Consider the following 19,407-nt stretch of genomic DNA (forward strand, 5'->3'; position numbering starts at 1 on the left):
CACCAAAGTATCGAACCGAACCGTGAATTTTGTGTATCGTTGCACCCCTAATATATATATATATATATATATATATATATATTAGGGGTGCAACGATACTCGTATCGATATTGAACCGTTCGATACAGTGCTTTCGGTTCGGTACGCATATGTATCGAACAATACAACATTTGGAATTTATTTTATCAACTTTCCTTCTGACGATGCTGTCTGTGTTGAGCGCTCAGTGAATCTGTGTTCGACTACTCCGCCTAGGCTGCACTGTCGAGCGCAGATCCACTGAGCGCTCAACACAGACAGCATAGTCAGAAGGAAGACCGCAGGGCAAGCTAGCGAGACAGAAGTTAAGCTCTCCTTGCAACATGGACCTCCCCCATCCTCATTCAGGTCTGGCGTTTGGAATTATTTTGGTTTTCATGTGACGTATGACCCTGAAGGTAAGCGAGTCATGGACTAAAGTAAAACAGTATGTTGGATGTGCCATGCAATGCTCAATTACATGGGTGGGAACTAGCGTGTTAGCGCAGTTAGCTTGTTAACGTGTTGGCCGTCCAGCCCCATGCACGGGGCGATCGGCGGTAGCTCGTTAACGGAGATTTGCCGTGTTGTGGCGTTAAGGACGCCCTGGACTGTAACTCTGTCGAAGCATGCCACCCTCTTCCCAGGAGGAACGGCAACATACCGGCTATTATATTAAGGTTTGTAAATCGAAAGCACAAGATTACGCTGCTGAAACAAGGAAGAAAATTAAAAGGATCTAATGTCTTTATCAATGAACATCTAACCAAACACAACGCTGAAATAGCCAAAAAAGCGCGACACCTTAAGAAGCTGGGAAAAATCCAAAGCACTTGGACGACGAACTGCAAAATATTCATTAAACTAAACGGATCACCAGAGGAAGCCAAAGTTCTGACCATTAAAAATATGGCGGATCTCGAAAAATATCAGTGAGCAACACGATCTGGACGGCAAACAAGGTAACAGACAACCACACACTCACTTATGACACACACTGGAAGGAAGAACTCAGATACATCTGGAAGAATCAGCTGCATCAGTCAGACAGTTGCAGAATATGATCAATTGGAACTGAAAACATTTAACTATATGGATCACAATACACATGACTTGGAATATGAAAGATGGCGCCGGTGAGGTCGGCTGCCGTCACAACTGCTCCGACCACTTTTTCTTTGTCTTTGTTTTTTAAGTTAGTTTTCAGCGTTTCTAAATCGGCAAAATCATCACCATTGGGTACATAATTCCCTCCCCCACATTGGACAATCGGACCATCTCTCCCTGTTCCTCACACCACGGTATTCACCACTCATCCAACGTGTGAAACCTGCTGTGAGGACAATTAAAGTGTGGCCAGAGGGGACAGACGCAGTGCTCCAGGACAGATTTAAAAACACAGACTGGAATATGTTCACCCACACAGACCTGGACCAGTACGCCTCATCTGTACTGGATTACATCTCCAAAACCACAGACAGTGTCACCACCCAGAAACGGATCACCATGTACCCCAACCAGAAGCCTTGGATGAACCGGGATGTTCGTCTCCTCCTGAAGGCCCGCAACACTGCCTTTAGGTCAGGAGATGCACACGCCTACAGTACAGCCAGGGCTAATCTAAAGAAGGGCATCAAAAAAGCCAAACACCATTACAAAAAGAAGGTAGAAGAACACTTCTCCAACTCCAACCCCCGACGCATGTGGCAAGGACTCCAGACCATCACAGACTACAGGACCACCAAACCCTCCCCCGCATCCTCTGATGTCTCCTTCCTCAACGAGCTCAACAACTTTTATGCTCGTTTTGAGCGAGGGAACCCCACAACCACAACCAAAGCAGACATGACGCCAGACCACCAACCTATGACTCTCTCCCCCACCGATGTAGGAGCGGTGCTGAGCAGGATCAATGTCCACAAGGCTGCAGGCTCTGATGGCATCCCCGGGCGTGTTCTCAGAGCGTGTTCTGGGGAGCTTGCAGGAGTGCTCACAGACATATTCAATCTGTCCTTGGCCCACGCTGTGGTACCGGCCTGCTTCAAATCCACCTCCATCGTCCCGATACCCAAAAACTCCAACCCATCTTGCCTCAATGATTACCGCCCAGTAGCACTCACCCCCATCATCACTAAGTGCTTAGAGCAGCTGGTCCTAGCACACTTCAAATCCTGTCTCCCCCCCACCCTGGACCCCCACCAATTCGCATACCGCCGGAACAGGAGCACAGAGGATGCAGTCTCCATCGCAATGCACTCTGTCCTCTCACACCTGGACAACAACAACACCTACGCCAGAATGCTGTTTATAGACTTCAGTTCAGCATTCAATACAATCCACCCCTCACAACTCATCAGGAAACTGACAGACCTGGGTATCAGTTCCCTCATCTGCAAATGGTTACTGGACTTCCTGACCAACCGCCCCCAACATGTCCGGCTGGATAACCGCTGCTCATCTACCATCACAATGAACACCGGTGTACCACAAGGCTGTGTGATGAGCCCTTTCCTCTACTCCCTCTTCACCCACGACTGCAGACCTGCTGATGGTTCCAACACCATCATTAAGTTTGCAGATGACACCACGGTGATTGGCCTCATCAGTGACAACGATGAGGCCGCCTACAGGGAGGAGGTGGATCGTCTGGCTGAGTGGTGCGACAGAAACAACCTGCTGCTTAACACCGAGAAGACCAAGGAGCTCATCGTGGACTACAGGAGGAATGCTGACCCACATCCACCCATCCACATTAAGGGGACGGCTGTGGAGCGTGTGAGCAGCTTCAAGTTCCTGGGAGTCCACATCTCCGAGGATCTCACCTGGACGACCAACTGCTCCAAGCTGGTCAAGAAGGCTCACCAGCGCCTCTTCTTCTTGAGGACTCTGAGGAAGAACCACCTGTCCTCAGACATCCTGGTGAACTTCTATCGCTGCACCATCGAGAGCATCCTGACCAACTGTATAACAGTCTGGTACGGGAACTGCTCTGCCTCGGACCGGAAGGCGTTGCAGAGGGTCGTGAAAACTGCCCAGCGCATCGCCGGAGCACCACTTCCTGCCATAAAAGACATCTACAGGAAGCGGTGTCTGAAAAGGGCTGGGAAAATCATCAAAGACCCCAGTCACCCATCACATGGACTCTTCACCCTCCTGCCCTCTGGGAGGCGCCACAGGAGCCTCCGGACTAAGACCACCAGGTACCGGAACAGCTTCTTCCCCACAGCTGTCAGACTCCTGAACTCTGCCTCCTGACATCTGACCCACGTTAAACTCATGGACTGAACATACACACACCCACAATGGACAACTGTACCCTCAAACACAATAATAACATGGACTGAACCACCACTCACAACCACTAGCACTTTATATAGCCTCTGTAGAAACTATCTACACCCTCACTTATCTTAACTGCACTACTGTATAGCTCTGTGTAAATAATCATTCTGTACATTCGATAATTTTTAATCCTACAACTGTTTACAACTTGCATAGTTCCCATTTCTGTATAGCTGTATATCCCAGATTCTGTAAAGTTATTTATTTCATATTCTGTATAGTTTTTCATATTTATATCCTGTTCATATCCTGTACATAGCTTGTACTCACTACAGCCTGTACATACTTATAGTTATAGAATATTCACAACATACTTCATACCGTGTACATTATAACATACCATAATAGACCCATTTCTGTAATATACTCACATATCTATATTATTGCTAATATATATTGTAATATATCTATATCACTAAAGCACTTCTGGATGGATGCAAACTGCATTTCGTTGCCCTGTACCTGTGCATGTGCAATGACAATAAAGTTCAATTCTATTCTATTCTATTCTACATTAGGTATGACAGTGACACTCTTGTTTCTATTGGTATACAATGTACTCACAATTCGAAGTTTTTAACTCCGGATCCGAGCTGGCCGAGTGAAATCTCGAGGGAGAACAAAGGGAAGCGGCGGCGGCCTAGAGGGAAGCGAGCCGGCGTCAGGAACAGGCTGAGAGCTCGTGCACACCGCACACCTCTGCCTAGCATCCTGCTCGCCAACGTCCAGTCACTGGAGAACAAGCTTGACGACCTCAGGGCCAGGATAAAGTTCCAGAGAGACATTCGGGACTGCAATCTCCTCTGCTTCACCGAGACATGGCTGAACCCAGCGGTGCCGGACCACGCCATCCAGCCGGCCGAGTTCTTCTCGGTTCACCGCATGGACAGGACACGGGACTCGGGGAAGTCAAGGGGAGGCGGCGTGTGTTTAATGGTGAACAACAACTGGTGCAACAGTGCGAACGTTGTTCCTCTCACACGCTCCTGCACACCAAATCTGGAACTACTGTCCATCATGTGTCGTCCTTTTTATCTACCTCGGGAATTTACATCGGTCATTGTAAGTGCCGTTTATATTCCACCACAAGCGGACACGGTCACCGCCTTATGCGAGCTGCATGAGGCACTCACACAGCACCAGACACAACACCGGGACGCTGCGCTTATTGTGACGGGGGACTTTAATAGCGCCAACCTCAAATGCGCAGCGCTGAACTTTTATCAACACATCACCTGCCCCACCAGGGGTGAAAGGACACTGGACCACTGCTACACTACGGTCAAGGACGGCTACAAGGCACAATCCCGCCCCCCCGTTTGGCAAATCTGATCACGCCGCCATCTTCCTCATGCCAAAATACAAACAAAGGCTGAAACAGGAAGTTCCGGTTCAGAGGAAGGTCGCGCGCTGGACGGATCAATCGGTGGCCGCGTTACAGGACGCACTCGATGACGCAGACTGGGGCATGTTCAGAAACAGCTCCGACGATGACGTCAACGTGTTTACGGAAGCGGTTGTGGGATTCATCGGGAAACTAGCGGATGATACCGTGGAGACAAAGACTATCACAACGTTTCCCAACCAGAAGCCGTGGGTGGATAAAACCATCCGCGACGCTCTGAGATCCCGCACCGCTGCCTACAACACGGGACTCATGACGGGGGACATGGACCCGTACAAAGCCGCGTCATATAACGTGCGGAGGGCGGTGAAAGAGGCGAAGCAGCGCTACGGGAGGAAACTAGAGTCACAACTCCAACAGAGTGACTCTAGGAGCCTGTGGCGGGGACTAAGGACAATAACGGACTATAAAGCACCAACAACCGGTATGACGAACGCGGCCGTGACTCTGGCAGACGAGCTGAACACTTTCTATGCTCGCTTCGAGGCTGCAGCTAAGGTCTCCAACAATGCTAGTGTTAGCGGCGCTAACGGCTGCAGACAGGAAGATACTGCCAGCACCGGAAACGTGCTCGTCATCTCCGAGCATGAAGTAAGGAGAGCCTTCAAGAGAGTGAACACCAGGAAAGCAGCAGGACCAGACGGCATCCCAGGTCGTATCCTAAGAGACTGCGCATACCAGCTAGCTCCTGTGTTCACTGAGATATTCAACATCTCTTTATCTCAGTCGGTGATCCCCACATGCTTCAAAGAGTCCATCATTGTTCCTGTCCCGAAGAAACCCCACCCTGCTTCTCTCAATGACTATCGCCCTGTAGCCCTCACCTCAGTAGTGATGAAGTGCTTTGAACGCCTGGTCAGAGACTTCATCATTTCTTCACTACCAGACACACTGGACCCACTACAGTTCGCTTACCGTCCAAATCGTTCCACAGACGATGCAATCTCTCACCTCCTCCACACATCACTCACTCACTTGGACACTAGAAGGGGGAATTATGTTAAAATGCTCTTCATAGACTACAGCTCTGCATTTAACACCATAATTCCCTCCACACTCACCACCAAGCTGGAGCATCTGGGACTCAGCTCATCTATGTGTCAGTGGATCTCCAACTTCCTAACTGGCAGACCACAGGCAGTAAGGATGGGCGGACATGTCTCAGCCTCCACCACTCTCAGCACTGGAGCCCCCCAGGGGTGTGTTCTGAGCCCCCTGCTGTACTCTTTGTACACATATGACTGTGTGGCCACTACCAGCTCCACCACCATCATCAAGTTTGCTGACGACACCGTCGTGGTGGGCCTGATCTCTGATAACAACGAGACGGCCTACCTGAAGGAGATTAGGAATCTGGAGAACTGGTGCCAGAGGAACAACCTCCTTCTAAACGTCAGTAAGACAAAGGAGCTGATAGTGGACTTCAGCACTAAGCAGGAGAGGAACTACCAGACCCCCGTCATCAACGAGTGCCCAGTGGAGAGAGTGGACAGCTTCAAATACCTCGGAGTTCACATCACGCAGGACCTGTCATGGTCCTGTCACATCAACACCGTGGTGAAAAAGGCCCGACAGCGTCTCTACCACCTCAGACGCTTGAGAGACTTCCAACTGCCCTCCAAGGTGCTCAGGAACTTTTACTCCTGCACCATAGAGAGCATCCTGGCGGGAAACATCTTAACCTGGTTCGGGAACAGCACCATGCAGGACAGACGAGCTCTACAGAGGGTTGTGCGGTCAGCTGAGCGCACCATCCGCTCCGAGCTCCCTGACCTGCACTCAATCTACAGCAGGCGGTGCTGGACCAAGGCCAGGAAGATCGTGAAGGACCTCAGCCATCCCAACAACAGACTGTTCTCTCTGTTGAGGTCAGGAAAGCGATTCCGCTCCCTGAAGACCAACACAGAGAGACTGAGGAGGAGCTTCTTCCCGCAGGCGATACGGTCTCTCAATCACACCACCACACAGTACTGACCCACACATATGGTTCTTACACACACACTGGACTTTCTGGACTTTGGTTTTGCACAACACTGGTCACTATATTCTTCATTTCCGGTTAATACTTGTACAGCTGGTGTTATTGTGTATATATTTATTTATATTTAGATTTCTTCATACATTCTTATATAGTTCTATATTGTGTATTGTGTATTTTGTTGTACAGTTATTTTATTTTCAACTTTAATTTATATATTTATCTTTATCTTATTCTTCCCAGTTAAATTTACCCTTCATTCTAATTTGTGTTGTACATTTATTTCATTTTTAACCTTAATTTATATTTTATTCCTTCCTAGTTAAATTTACCCTTTTTAATTTTTCATATTTATTTCCTATCTTATTCATAGCCTTTTCCTTTTTTGTTTTCTTTAGGTCACGAGCAGTTGTCCAAGCATTTCACTACATATCGTACTGTGTATGACTGTGTACGTCACAAATAAAATTTGAATTTGAATTTGAAATAGATCCAGACAACAACTTTTTCTCATCTAACAATAACAATTGCTGCTACTATACAAATAAAGACTACAATCAGAGGATTAAAACTGAGAATAAATTATCAATTATCCACTTTAACTGTAGAAGTCTCTATGCTAATTTTAGTCATATCAAAGAATATCTTAACCAGTTTTCACATCCATTTAGTGTCATTGCCTTATCAGAAACTTGGATCAATATGGAAAAAGGAACAGACTTTGAACTGGAGGGTTATGAATTCACATTTATAACTAGGCGAAACAAAGGAGGAGGAGGAGTGGCCTTGAATGTGGACAAATCCTTGAAATTTAATGTGGTGGAAAAGATGACGATGGTGATTGATAATGTACTAGAATGTATTACAGTTGAAATTTGTAAAGAAAAAAGTAAAAATGTAATCATTAGCTGTATATACAGAGCTCCAGGTAGTAGTATTGAGACATTTAAAGACTGGATAGAAGAAACATTTATTGAAATGGCTCGCAAAAAAGTTTTCATTTGTGGAGACTTCAATATTGATTTGCCAAACCCAAATAAACATAAAACCACTGAGGAATTTATAAACACAATGCACTGTATGAACCTATTCCCTAAAATTACTAGACCTACCAGGATTACATCACATTGTGCAACTCTCATAGACAACATTTTTACAAATGACATTGAAAATAAGACTGTAAGTGGACTCCTGATTAACGACATAAGTGACCATCTGCCAATTTTTACAATCTATGATAGGAATTACAAGATCAATAAAATGGACAGTAAAAAAGAGTACAGACGAGTAAGAACAGAAGAAAGAATGAATGCATTTAAAAAAGATTTATTGAAGGAAAACTGGGGTGAAGTATATCAGGAACAGGACGTTAATAGTGCTTATAATAAATTCCTTAGAATATTTACATTACTGTACAATACCAACTGTCCAATAAAGCAATATAGTAGGAAACAGAAATATATGGACTGTCCATGGATAACAAAAGGTCTGCAAAATGCATGTATAAAGAAAAATGCTCTATACAGAGAGTTCTTAAGAACGAGAACTAAAGATGCTGAAATCAGATACAAAAGATATAAAAATAGGTTAACTAATATACTTAGATTTAGTAAAATGGAATACTATAAGAAGCAATTAGATATAAATAGAAATAATAATAAAAGATTATGGGAAATCCTGAACATTGTTATAAAATGTGGGACTGGACAAAAGAACTATCCCAAGTATTTCATTGTAATGACCATGAAGAATACAATATGGATGTTGTGGCAAATAGTCTCAATGAATTCTTTGTAACTGCTGGACCAAATTTAGCAAGAACAATCACTCATCCTGGGAAAGCACAGGAAAAACCCGATACACTGATTGACAGAAATCCATATTCTATGTTTCTCACAGCTGTTGATGAAAATGAAGTTCTTGAAATTGTCAAAAAATGTAAAAATCACAAATCTTTGGATTGTAATGATATTGATATAATAGTGGTTAAAAGAGTCATTGAGGCTGTTATAAAACCATTTACATACATCTGTAATTCATCATTTCAAACTGGTCGATTTCCAGACAGAATGAAAATAGCAAAAGTTATACCTCTATACAAATCTGGAAACAAACACCATTTCACAAACTACAGGCCTGTCTCTTTACTACCTCAATTTTCAAAAGTTCTTGAAAAACTGTTTAAAAACAGACTGGAAAAATTTATAGATAAACATAACCTACTCACTGAGAGTCAGTACGGATTCAGATCAAGCAGATCAACATCATCTGCACTATTAGATTCAATAGAATACATCACAAATTCCATAGACAAAAAGCAATATGTGGCTGGGTTATTCATAGACTTGACAAAGGCATTTGACAGTATAGATCATGATATATTAATAAGAAAACTGGAACGTTATGGTGTCAGAGGGGTAGTTTTAGATTGGGTCCGGAGTTATTTAAGTGACAGAAAGCAGTTTGTGAAAATAAATGGTGGTTGCTCCTTATGTATGGACATTGCTTGTGGTGTACCCCAAGGGTCAGTTTTGGGTCCAAAATTCTTCAACTTGTACATTAACGACATCTGTAAAGTGTCCAAAGTATTAAAAATGGTTCTCTTTGCTGACGATACAAACATTTTTTGCTCTGGTGATGATCTGCAGAATTTATTGGAGGATATGACTAATGAAATAAGTAAAGTGAAGTTCTGGCTTGATAAAAACAAATTATCATTAAATTTGAATAAATCTAAACTGATGTTATTTGGAAATAGTAGTTTAAATACAAATGCAAAGATTCAAATAAATGGTGTTGATATTGAAAGAGTCAGTGAAAATATATTTCTGGGGGTAATAATAGATGAAAAACTTAACTGGAGAGCTCACGTAAGATATATTCATTCCAAAGTATCACGAAGCATTGCAGTACTAAACAAGGCAAAACAGGTATTCGACAGAACATCACTTCATATTCTCTACTGTTCACTGGTTTCACCATACTTAAGCTATTGTGCAGAGGTCTGGGGCAATAACTATAAAACCACATTACATTCACTTTTTACTCTTCAAAAGAAAGCAATTCGAATCATCCACAATGCAGGTTATAGGGAACATACAAACTCACTATTTTTGCAGTCTGAAATATTGAAAATTGACGATATAGTGAAATTCCAAACAGCACAAATTCTATTCAAAGCAAAAAATAAAGAACTGCCAGGTAATATTCAGAGTATGTTTTTTTTTTGAAAGAAGGAAGTTATAATTTAAGGGGTTTTTGTAACTTCAAAACAATGAAGGTACGTACTACAAGAAAAGGCTTTTGTGTTTCTGTGCATGGAGTGAAACTATGGAACAAACTGAATATGGAATTAAAGCAATGTCCAAACATAAAACTGTTCAAAAAGAGTTATAAAAATATGATCTTCTCGATCTATAAAGAAAAGGAAAATATTTAAATTAAGTGAATGTCTCTATTTAAAAACAAACAAACAAACAAAAAATTCATGATGTGATATTATAGTATATAGTATATCAGAAATCTGTTCACTATTTTTATTACAAATTATATCAGTAAGGAAGCTGACTAAATATTCACTGATAATTTATGGGACAGGGGTGGGATTAAATAAGTGTATACTTCTTCCCACTCCCTTTCAACATGTAAATTAATCAGAATGGTTTTTTGTATGTAATTTGTATAGTATTTTTTCTCTCTCTTATTTCTTTTCTAAATGTACTTGTATATTGTTCACATGTTGAAATAAAATTACCAATCAAAAAATTACCAATCAAGGTCATTTCAACGAGATCAACCTGAAAGCACTAGTGGGAACACAACGAACATGACTGCACATTTACGCCGACATCATCCTAGTGCAAAGACAAAAACAACAAGCATGCTACTAACTTTAGCCGAGTCATTTAGACAGCTGTTAGCACATGATTCTCCTTATGCTGCTGAGAATATAGCCCAGAAGAAGCGGATAGTATAGCTTTTATTTTGGAAAGAGACATTTCTCTGTAATAAACTCTCTTTTCCAAAGATGAGTGATTCCTCAATCAGATACAGGGCTCGCAATATCGCTAGCCCGACGTCCTGGAGCTAGCGATTTTTTTCAGTCGGGCTACCAAAATCTATCTCTTCCCTGCCCGTTGGGCTATTGTAGGAAAAATATATGTCAATGCTTTTGCATTCTTTCAGAAATGTAGCTGGGTAATTATGTCATTGGCATCGGTGAGCCACTGTCAATATGTGACATATTGAAGTCGCGTTTGAATTTGCGCTTGTTTTTTTGCTTTCACTTTGCAATCGTGCGAACTGTGTATAGAGAGCGACAGTACTGATCTGTGAGTGATGATAATTTGTGCACCAATTCCTCTGACATCGTCTTATTAATCGTTAGCTTACTATGCAAACATGACAAGTGAAATCTCCCGCAGCAAGCTTAAACATGTGAGAGGTTGATCGCGCAGAGAATCGCTGAGCTTATGTGAGTCCGTGTGTAAAAGCAGCAGGATATATATTTTAGTTCTGCTGAGCCAAATAAGACAGGTCAGGGTGAAGAAGTGACAGCCAAAGAAAAGCTTACCACAAAACTGAGAAGTTATGACAAATCAGACTATAAGGCAAAAAGAAAGTGCAGCTTTATGGTTTCATGGACAAAAGAATTTCTGTGGCTGCAATATGACGAGCTAAATAACCAGGGCTGCACATAAGTGGTCCGCAGGTGCGCATTCGCTGTCAAAATAAAAAACACGCACAAGGGTTAGGGTTAAATTTAAAAACTGTACCTTTGAGTTAAAATATATATTTATAATTTTAATAAATAACAAATTAAAAAGGCATGAACATTTTTTTGTATCGAAAAAATATCGAACCGTGACACCAAAGTATCGAACCGAACTGAACCGTGAATTTTGTGTATCGTTGCACCCCTAATATATATGTATATGTATATATATATATATATATATATATATATATATATATATATATATATATATATATATATATATATATATATATATATATATATCTCCATACATATTTTTATAGATATGTATATATATATAAAAAAAACACCCAGCACGCCCCTGTGGGCGGTTTATCCTTCAAGCTCGGGTCCTCTACCAGAGGCCTGGGAGCTTGAGGGTCCTGCGCAGTATCTTAGCTGTTCCCAGGACTGCGCTCTTCTGGACAGAGATCTCCGATGTTGTTCCCGGGATCTGCTGGAGCCACTCGCCTAGCTTGGGAGTCACCGCACCTAGTGCTCCGATTACCACGGGGACCACCGTTACCTTCACCCTCCACATCCTCTCGAGCTCTTCTCTGAGCCCTTGGTATTTCTCCAGCTTCTCGTGTTCCTTCTTCCTGATATTGCTGTCATTCGGAACAGCTACATCGATCAGTACGGCCGTCTTCTTCTGTTTGTCTACCACCACTATGTCCGGTTGGTTAGCCACCACCATTTTGTCCGTCTGTATCTGGAAGTCCCACAGGATCTTAGCTCGGTCATTCTCCACCACCCTTGGGGGCATCTCCCATTTTGACCTCGGGACTTCCAGGTTATACTCGGCACAGATGTTCCTGTACACTATGCCGGCCACTTGGTTATGGCGTTCCATGTATGCCTTGCCTGCTAGCATCTTGCACCCTGCTGTTATGTGCTGGATTGTCTCTGGGGCATCTTTACACAGCCTGCACCTGGGGTCTTGCCTGGTGTGATAGACCCCAGCCTCTATGGATCTTGTGCTCAGAGCTTGTTCTTGTGCTGCCATGATTAGTGCCTCTGTGCTGTCTTTCAGTCCAGCTTTGTCCAGCCACTGGTAGGATTTCTGGATATCAGCCACCTCCTCTATCTGCCGGTGGTACATACCGTGCAGGGGCCTGTCCTTCCATGATGGTTCCTCGTCTCCCTCCTCTTTCTTGGGTTTCTGCTGCCTGAGGTATTCACTGAGCACTCGGTCAGTTGGGGCCATCTTCCCAATGTATTCTTGGATGTTCGTTGTCTCATCCTGGACTGTGGTGCTGACACTCACCAGTCCCCGGCCCCCTTCCTTCCGCTTAGCGTACAGCCTCAGGGTGCTGGACTTGGGGTGAAACCCTCCATGCATGGTAAGGAGCTTTCTTGTCTTTATGTCAGTGGCTTCTATCTCCTCCTTTGGCCAGCCTATTACCCCAGTAGGGTACCTGATCACGGGCAGGGGGTACGTGTTGATGGCCCGGATCTTGTTCTTACCATTCAGCTGACTCCTCAGGACTTGCCTGACCCTCTGCAGGTACTTGGTGGTTGCAGCCTTTCTAGCGGCCTCTTCATGGTTCCCATTCGCCTGTGGGATCCCCAAGTACTTGTAACTGTCCTCTATGTCTGCAATGTTGCCTTCTGGTAGTTCAATCCCCTCAGTTCTGACTACCTTCCCTCTCTTTGTTACCATCCGACTACACTTCTCCAGTCCGAACGACATTCCAATGTCATTGCTGTATAGCCTGGTAGTGTGGATCAGTGAATCGATGTCTCGTTCACTCTTGGCATACAGCTTGATGTCATCCATGTACAGGAGGTGGCTGACAACTGCTCCGTTCCGTAGTCGGTATCCGTAGCCAGTCTTGTTAATGATCTCACTGAGGGGGTTCAGGCCTATGCAGAACAGCAGTGGGGACAGAGCATCTCCTTGGTAGATCCCGCACTTGATGGTGACTTGTGCTATGGGCTTGGAGTTGGCCTCTAGTGTTGTACGCCACATCCCCATTGAGTTCCTGATGAAGGCTCTTAGGGTCCCATTGATCTTGTACAATTCTAGGCATTCCAGTATCCAGCTGTGGGGCATTGAGTCATAGGCCTATATATATATAGGCCTATGACTATATATATATATGTTCAGGAGTCTGGGAGACGCCTGAAGGAGCTCATAGAGGAGATCGAAGACCAACAGGAAGAAACAGGCTGAAGGTCTCATCAGAGATCTGGAACAGGTCGCTTCATTCTTCTAACATCTGTGCTGGGCGGAGTTTAAATCCTGAGGCTGAGCAGCGTTTGTACAAACACACACATGTTAGCAGCAAAGCTATGAACACAAACAGGCAACCAGCCCGTGTCTGTCCAACCAATCAGAGAGCTCCTTACATCACAGAGACTAAAATTCAATTCAAATTTCAGTTTTTCTCCTTTTGACACATTTTTCTTGTAAATGAAAAGTTTGTTCTTCTCATGAATTTATAAAGTTAATCTTCAAAAGCATTTCTGTGAGTTTCACCCTCCTCACCCACACTGTTTGAAATTCTTTGTCCTTTTTTACTTTCAGTGTCTCTAACACATCCATGCAGAGACGGCAAAACAACGTCAACATGAGGAACATTCCCAGGAGAACTGGAACGCCCACGTTGGCCTGACACAGAGGGCAAAGTGGAAGAGCGACACAGATTACAAAATAAAACAGGAAATGAGAGAAAATAACAACAGATCTCAGACATGATGACTGGGAGGCTGTAGATGTGGCTCACTTTACTAACTGTTCATGCTGTTTTATCCGTGGACGTTTGAATCATGGGTCTCCCGGCTGTCCAATGACAGCAAAGCCTGGACTGTACGCAGGGACGTTACGCAGCCTAAAGGTCCAAACAGACAAAGTAAGAACAGATTTCTACGAGGAAGAAAAGACATGCTCGTGCTTGTTTGTCTTTTGTGTATTTAGGAGCAGTTATTTGGTCTGTACGTGGTGGTGAACAGCCACACAGCCTGGCAGCACTGCACTGCCTTTGTGGGTTTTGTAGTTTAGTAGGTCAGGCTGACGTCTACCATCAGCAGCTGTTTGGGTGCCCCTCTCTCAGGTCTAATATCCGCTTTGCTATATTTTTCCGACTCTGTTGTTATTCCCCGCCTCTTGCCCCTCGCGGCGCTCACCATCTGCTGTTGAGGACAGTAGTTTAGGTGTGCCTGGTTTGAAAGGTATTTCCTGATTCTGTTGTTTTACCACATTTTATGAAGCAACTGGATATCCTCTGCTCATGTTGGTGTTTTATTTACAGGGTCCACACACAGCGAGCTCATTCACTGCTCTCTGAAACATGAGCTCCAGTTCTTACTGTGGACTTGTTGAACTCACATAAAAACCTGGAGTCAGTCTGAGCGCTGTGGCTTCATGTGAGTCATGCTGATGCTGGGACCTCTGTGGGAGCTGCGACAGTGAGGAGTGGACAACAGATGGAGTTGTGTCCTGCTCGGACGTGGACTCACATCATTAAATACTCGTCTGTGTACATTCAGTGCTGTGGTCTCAGTGGCAATCAGCAGAAAGAGCGCGAGGAAAAAAGCACTATAAGCAGTAACACTGAGTTAGTACCATACATGAACTCTGTGTACATCATCTGTGCTTCACCTTTGATCTTTGGTCTACTTCCTGTTTTATCAGGAAGTTTTAGCTTCACTGACTGACTTCTGTCTAATGGATTTGTAGTTGTGTTCTTGTCATCAATCAACTAGTGGAGTGACTCAAAATGCTCTGTGTGTCCTTTTGAAGACAGGCGGTGACACATACAGTAACCACGTACACGTAACATACATGTTCATTACTACACGTACACAATTGGTAAAGATTTGATTAAAATGACTGGTAACAGCCACACAGATGTTGATGGTGGGCAGGTTACACAGTGGGCTTCATCCACACTGATCACTGGGTCTATGAGGGGTTTTATATGCAAAACAACACCTAATTCTTATCATTATGATCTACTGTCATTCTTGTGTTGAAATGTTGTGGAATACGTAACAGTTAATATATTTTAATCAGGAAACAGGCTCTCATTGGTTTGCAGGCACCAAATGAGATGTGGGCGAGCCAAATGAGATGTGGGCGGAGCCATTCTTCAAAGGATTGGCAGGAGTAAGTGGGGATGTTGAGCGCTTGTAAGCTTGTGTGTGGGAAACATTAGAGCCCCATGAATATCTTATAGAAGTGACAGTGTCATCGTTTAGTTATTCACCTGCGTGTTTTTATTTATTTGTCTTTGACGTGAGGTGACCGTGCGTTTGCCTTGGCTGCACCAGATTTGTGGAATAACCTTCCTATTGCTGTCTGTGCGTCTGATTCTATCCAATCATTTAAATCACAGTTACAAACCTATTTATTTAACCTCGCCTCTCCTGCTCGTTCATGCCTGTATCTGATTCTTAGACTTACTCTATTTTACCTTTTATACATATCTGTTATGGCTTTGTGCTTTTAACATGTTTTACTTGATATGCATTTTATGTTATTCCTGTGTATTAGTGACACTGACCTGTTAGCACACTTGGTACTTTGTTATGGTCCTATAATATTTATAATATTTATGTTTTATTTTCTGTCTTTTATGTGAAGCACTTTGGTATACCGTTGGTTTTTATAAATAAATTTGTATTGTATTGACTTTGTTAGCTTGTTAATGAGAAAAACAAGAAGTCTCTGTGTGTGTGTGTGTGTGAACAGCTTTTAAACGAACCTCCATAATGTCTGCCTCAGTGCTGGTTGGAAAAATTAATGCAAATAACAGTAACAATGAGTCTTCATCATGAGACTGTGTGATTTCCTGTGTCCTTGGCTGCCTATGTGTCCATTTGATCATGAATAAATCTGAAAGGTCAGGACGCGTGTCTTTTGAGTTGTGCACCAAGCCTGGCTCGGGTGCATAAAAGGATTTTTTTGGCTTTCTTAAATGTGTATTTTTGACATGCGTTGAACGTCTCTTCTACTAAAGATCCCAGAGTCGCTTTTTTTCTGTACTTTTAGGGGGATAATAAGTAGAAGTCTAATATTGCTTTTGTTTGCATGAGAACAACATTTATCCTGTACAACTCACGGACTACTCCATTTTACAGCTTTTCTGATTTTATTTTCTCCTCTTTAGATATTCAGTCAGCAGATGAACAATCTCCACCACAAACTACTCTTGTAATTAATATTATGCAGTATTTTTTTTTTTTACAATTTTTATAGGCAAACGTCTTGCATTTTGCTGTAAATATAAAATAATTACAAAATATTTTATTATATTTTTGCACTGAAAACAAATGCAAGCAAGTTGATATATGAGTTTATTGTATATAGAAATGCTGAGTAGCTACGGCATCGGGCCGGTCAAGCCAGCCAGTTTGAGCTTTGACATCATCAAGTACGGTGGTGGTCCAATTGTAAAATGACCACTCTACATCCTCCTGTCCTCCAATCTGGCTAATTTTAGCCAGCGTTAGCTTTTTTGTTTACTAGCGTTAGCTAACATGCTGACAGGACATTAAGTAAATTTGCTAAAAAGCCCCCCAAAATCAAATAAAACATAAAAGTCCTGTTGGCTTTGACCAGTTTTCCTCAAATTCCTATTTGATCAGACTTCACTCAATAAAACTGTCTTTCTTCTGACTAATGTTAGCTAATCTTAGCTAATGTTAGCTAATGTTAGCTAGCCCGCCAACATGGACATGTTAGTTGATACCCATCAGAGCAGCTAGCTGGCTAATCTTAGCTTATTGTTATACAAAAATGACATCTGAAGCCAACATTATGTATTTTTCTCCTTGTGTGAGTTAAAGCTGTGACTCTGAGGGTTCAAGGATAAAGTTTTCTTATAAAAGAGCAGCTTAGGGCACAGAGGAGCTTTATCAGGATCTACTAACAGCAGTACTCTCAAAATTGCATGTTTAGAGCAGCCTGCTGTGGGCCCTTATTTCCTTTTAATATAATTGAATTTCAAATGTAAAAATAATCTCTGAGTGACATAATAAACAGTTGTTTTAATACATATTACATGACTCCTAAATCCCCAAAGCAGCGCTTATGGCAGGCTGACAGGTGTGTGCTGCAGCCGGCCTCCATTTTGAGAGTATGGTTTTTGCCACGGCGCTGGACGTGTAGCTGGCAAAATCAAAATGGTGGCTTAAGTTATTAAAACTGAGCAGCTTTCGTCATTGGCTGCTGAACGTCAAGGTTGGAGGAGCAGCGAGGATTAATGTCCTTTAAAGCACAAAGCCTGCTGTCACTGCCCGCTCTCTCTCTCTCTCAGCTGATCCCGTCATCTCATCATCCCACGCCGTCCTCTGCTCTCTTTTGCTCTTTCTCTCTTTCCGGCCAGCTGTCCAGCCGACGTCCATCACTGCGGGATTTTTTTCTGCTTCTCTCTCTCATTTCCCCAGATTTCCCTTTCTTTCTTTTCCCACCATCTCTTCCTCCTCTGGATCCGGGCCGAGATATGAAGCGGCACCATGGGTTTTATGGAATTCTACCTGGAGATTGACCCCGTCACCCTGAACCTCATCATCCTGGTCGCCAGCTATGTTATCCTGCTGCTCGTCTTCCTCATCTCCTGCATCTTGTACGACTGCCGTGGCAAAGACCCCACCAAGGAGTACGCCCCTGACAACACGCCAGCGCCACCCAGCCAGTCGCCCATACGCCTGGTGGTCATGCAGAACTCGCCTACCACCACCCGGTACGAGCCCAACAACAAAGCGGGCCACGCCGAGCTGCCGACGCCAGACCTGAGCCGGGATAGAGGAGAGCGGGAGCGGGAGAAGAGGAGTACTCTGGTCTGAGAGGAAGAGGAAAGTTCAGACGGATAATCATGAAGTGCTGCTGTTTCATTCTCAGACTCTTGTTTTTTAAATTGAACATCCCGGATGGCGCCGAGGAGTCAGCAGGAGGTAAGGCGTCCCGAGGAGGCCACTCAGCAGGCCTTTGGTGGGTTTGATGGAGGTACTGGTCCATGTTTGATGGAGGTACTGGTCCATGTGTGATGGAGGTACTGGTCCATGTTTGACGAAGGTACTGGTCCATGTTTGATGGAGGTACTGGTCCATGTTTGATGGAGGTACTGGTCCATGTATGGTGAAAGCAAAGAGAATCATTGTGCTGCTGTGTTTCTTTGGAAGACCAAACCTTGTTTTAATCCCTGTTGAAGACAAACACTCTGGATCCTTTGTTGATTCTCATTCATGTCCAAGTCTCTATGATGGATTTGTGGCCCGATGTTCTGAGATAATAAATATATAGTTTAACTATAAAAAAAAAAGAATCGATAAAGCTTTTTCTTCTTCTCTGACTTTACGGGGACCCCGCCAACCACCTGACCTACATCATGGGGACTCCTACATTCTGAGGACCTTTGTGAAGCTTGTTTATTGGTTCATTTTGGGGTTAAGTCACAGTTTACAAGTAAAGGGTGAAACGTGTGTGTGACCGTGTGTGTGACTGTGTGTGTGACTGTGTGAATGTGTGTGACTGTGTGTGTGACTGTGTGAATGTGTGTGACTGTGTGTGACCGTGTGTGTGACTGTGTGTGTAACTGTGTGTGTGTAACTGTGTGTGTGACCGTGTGTGACCGTGTGTGTGACTGTGTGAATGTGTGTGACTGTGTGTGACCGTGTGTGTGTGACTGTGTGTGACCGTGTGTGTGACTGTGTGTGTAACTGTGTGTGTAACTGTGTGTGTGTAACTGTGTGTGTAACTGTGTGTGTGACCGTGTGTGTGACTGTGTGTGACCGTGTGTGTGACCGTGTGTGTAACTGTGTGTGTGACTGTGTGAATGTGTGTGACTGTGTGTGACCGTGTGTGTGACTGTGTGTGTAACTGTGTGTGTGTAACTGTGTGTGTGACCGTGTGTGACCGTGTGTGTGACTGTGTGAATGTGTGTGACTGTGTGTGACCGTGTG

General features: G+C 43.7%; 1 protein-coding gene across 1 annotated transcript; it reads left to right on the forward strand.

Annotated features, from left to right (window-relative positions):
- Positions 1 to 17,961: 17,961 nt before the first annotated feature.
- Positions 17,962 to 18,291, forward strand: smim36 (small integral membrane protein 36; the record flags this gene model as incomplete). Its single annotated transcript, XM_080873209.1, has 1 exon — positions 17,962 to 18,291. One exon carries the CDS (start codon positions 17,962 to 17,964, stop codon positions 18,289 to 18,291), a length of 330 nt encoding a protein of 109 aa, XP_080729335.1.
- Positions 18,292 to 19,407: the final 1,116 nt, after the last annotated feature.

The sequence above is a fragment of the Rhamphochromis sp. 'chilingali' genome (assembly GCF_963969265.1).
Source record: "Rhamphochromis sp. 'chilingali' genome assembly, chromosome: 22".
Classification (NCBI taxonomy): Eukaryota; Metazoa; Chordata; class Actinopteri; order Cichliformes; family Cichlidae; genus Rhamphochromis; species Rhamphochromis sp. 'chilingali'.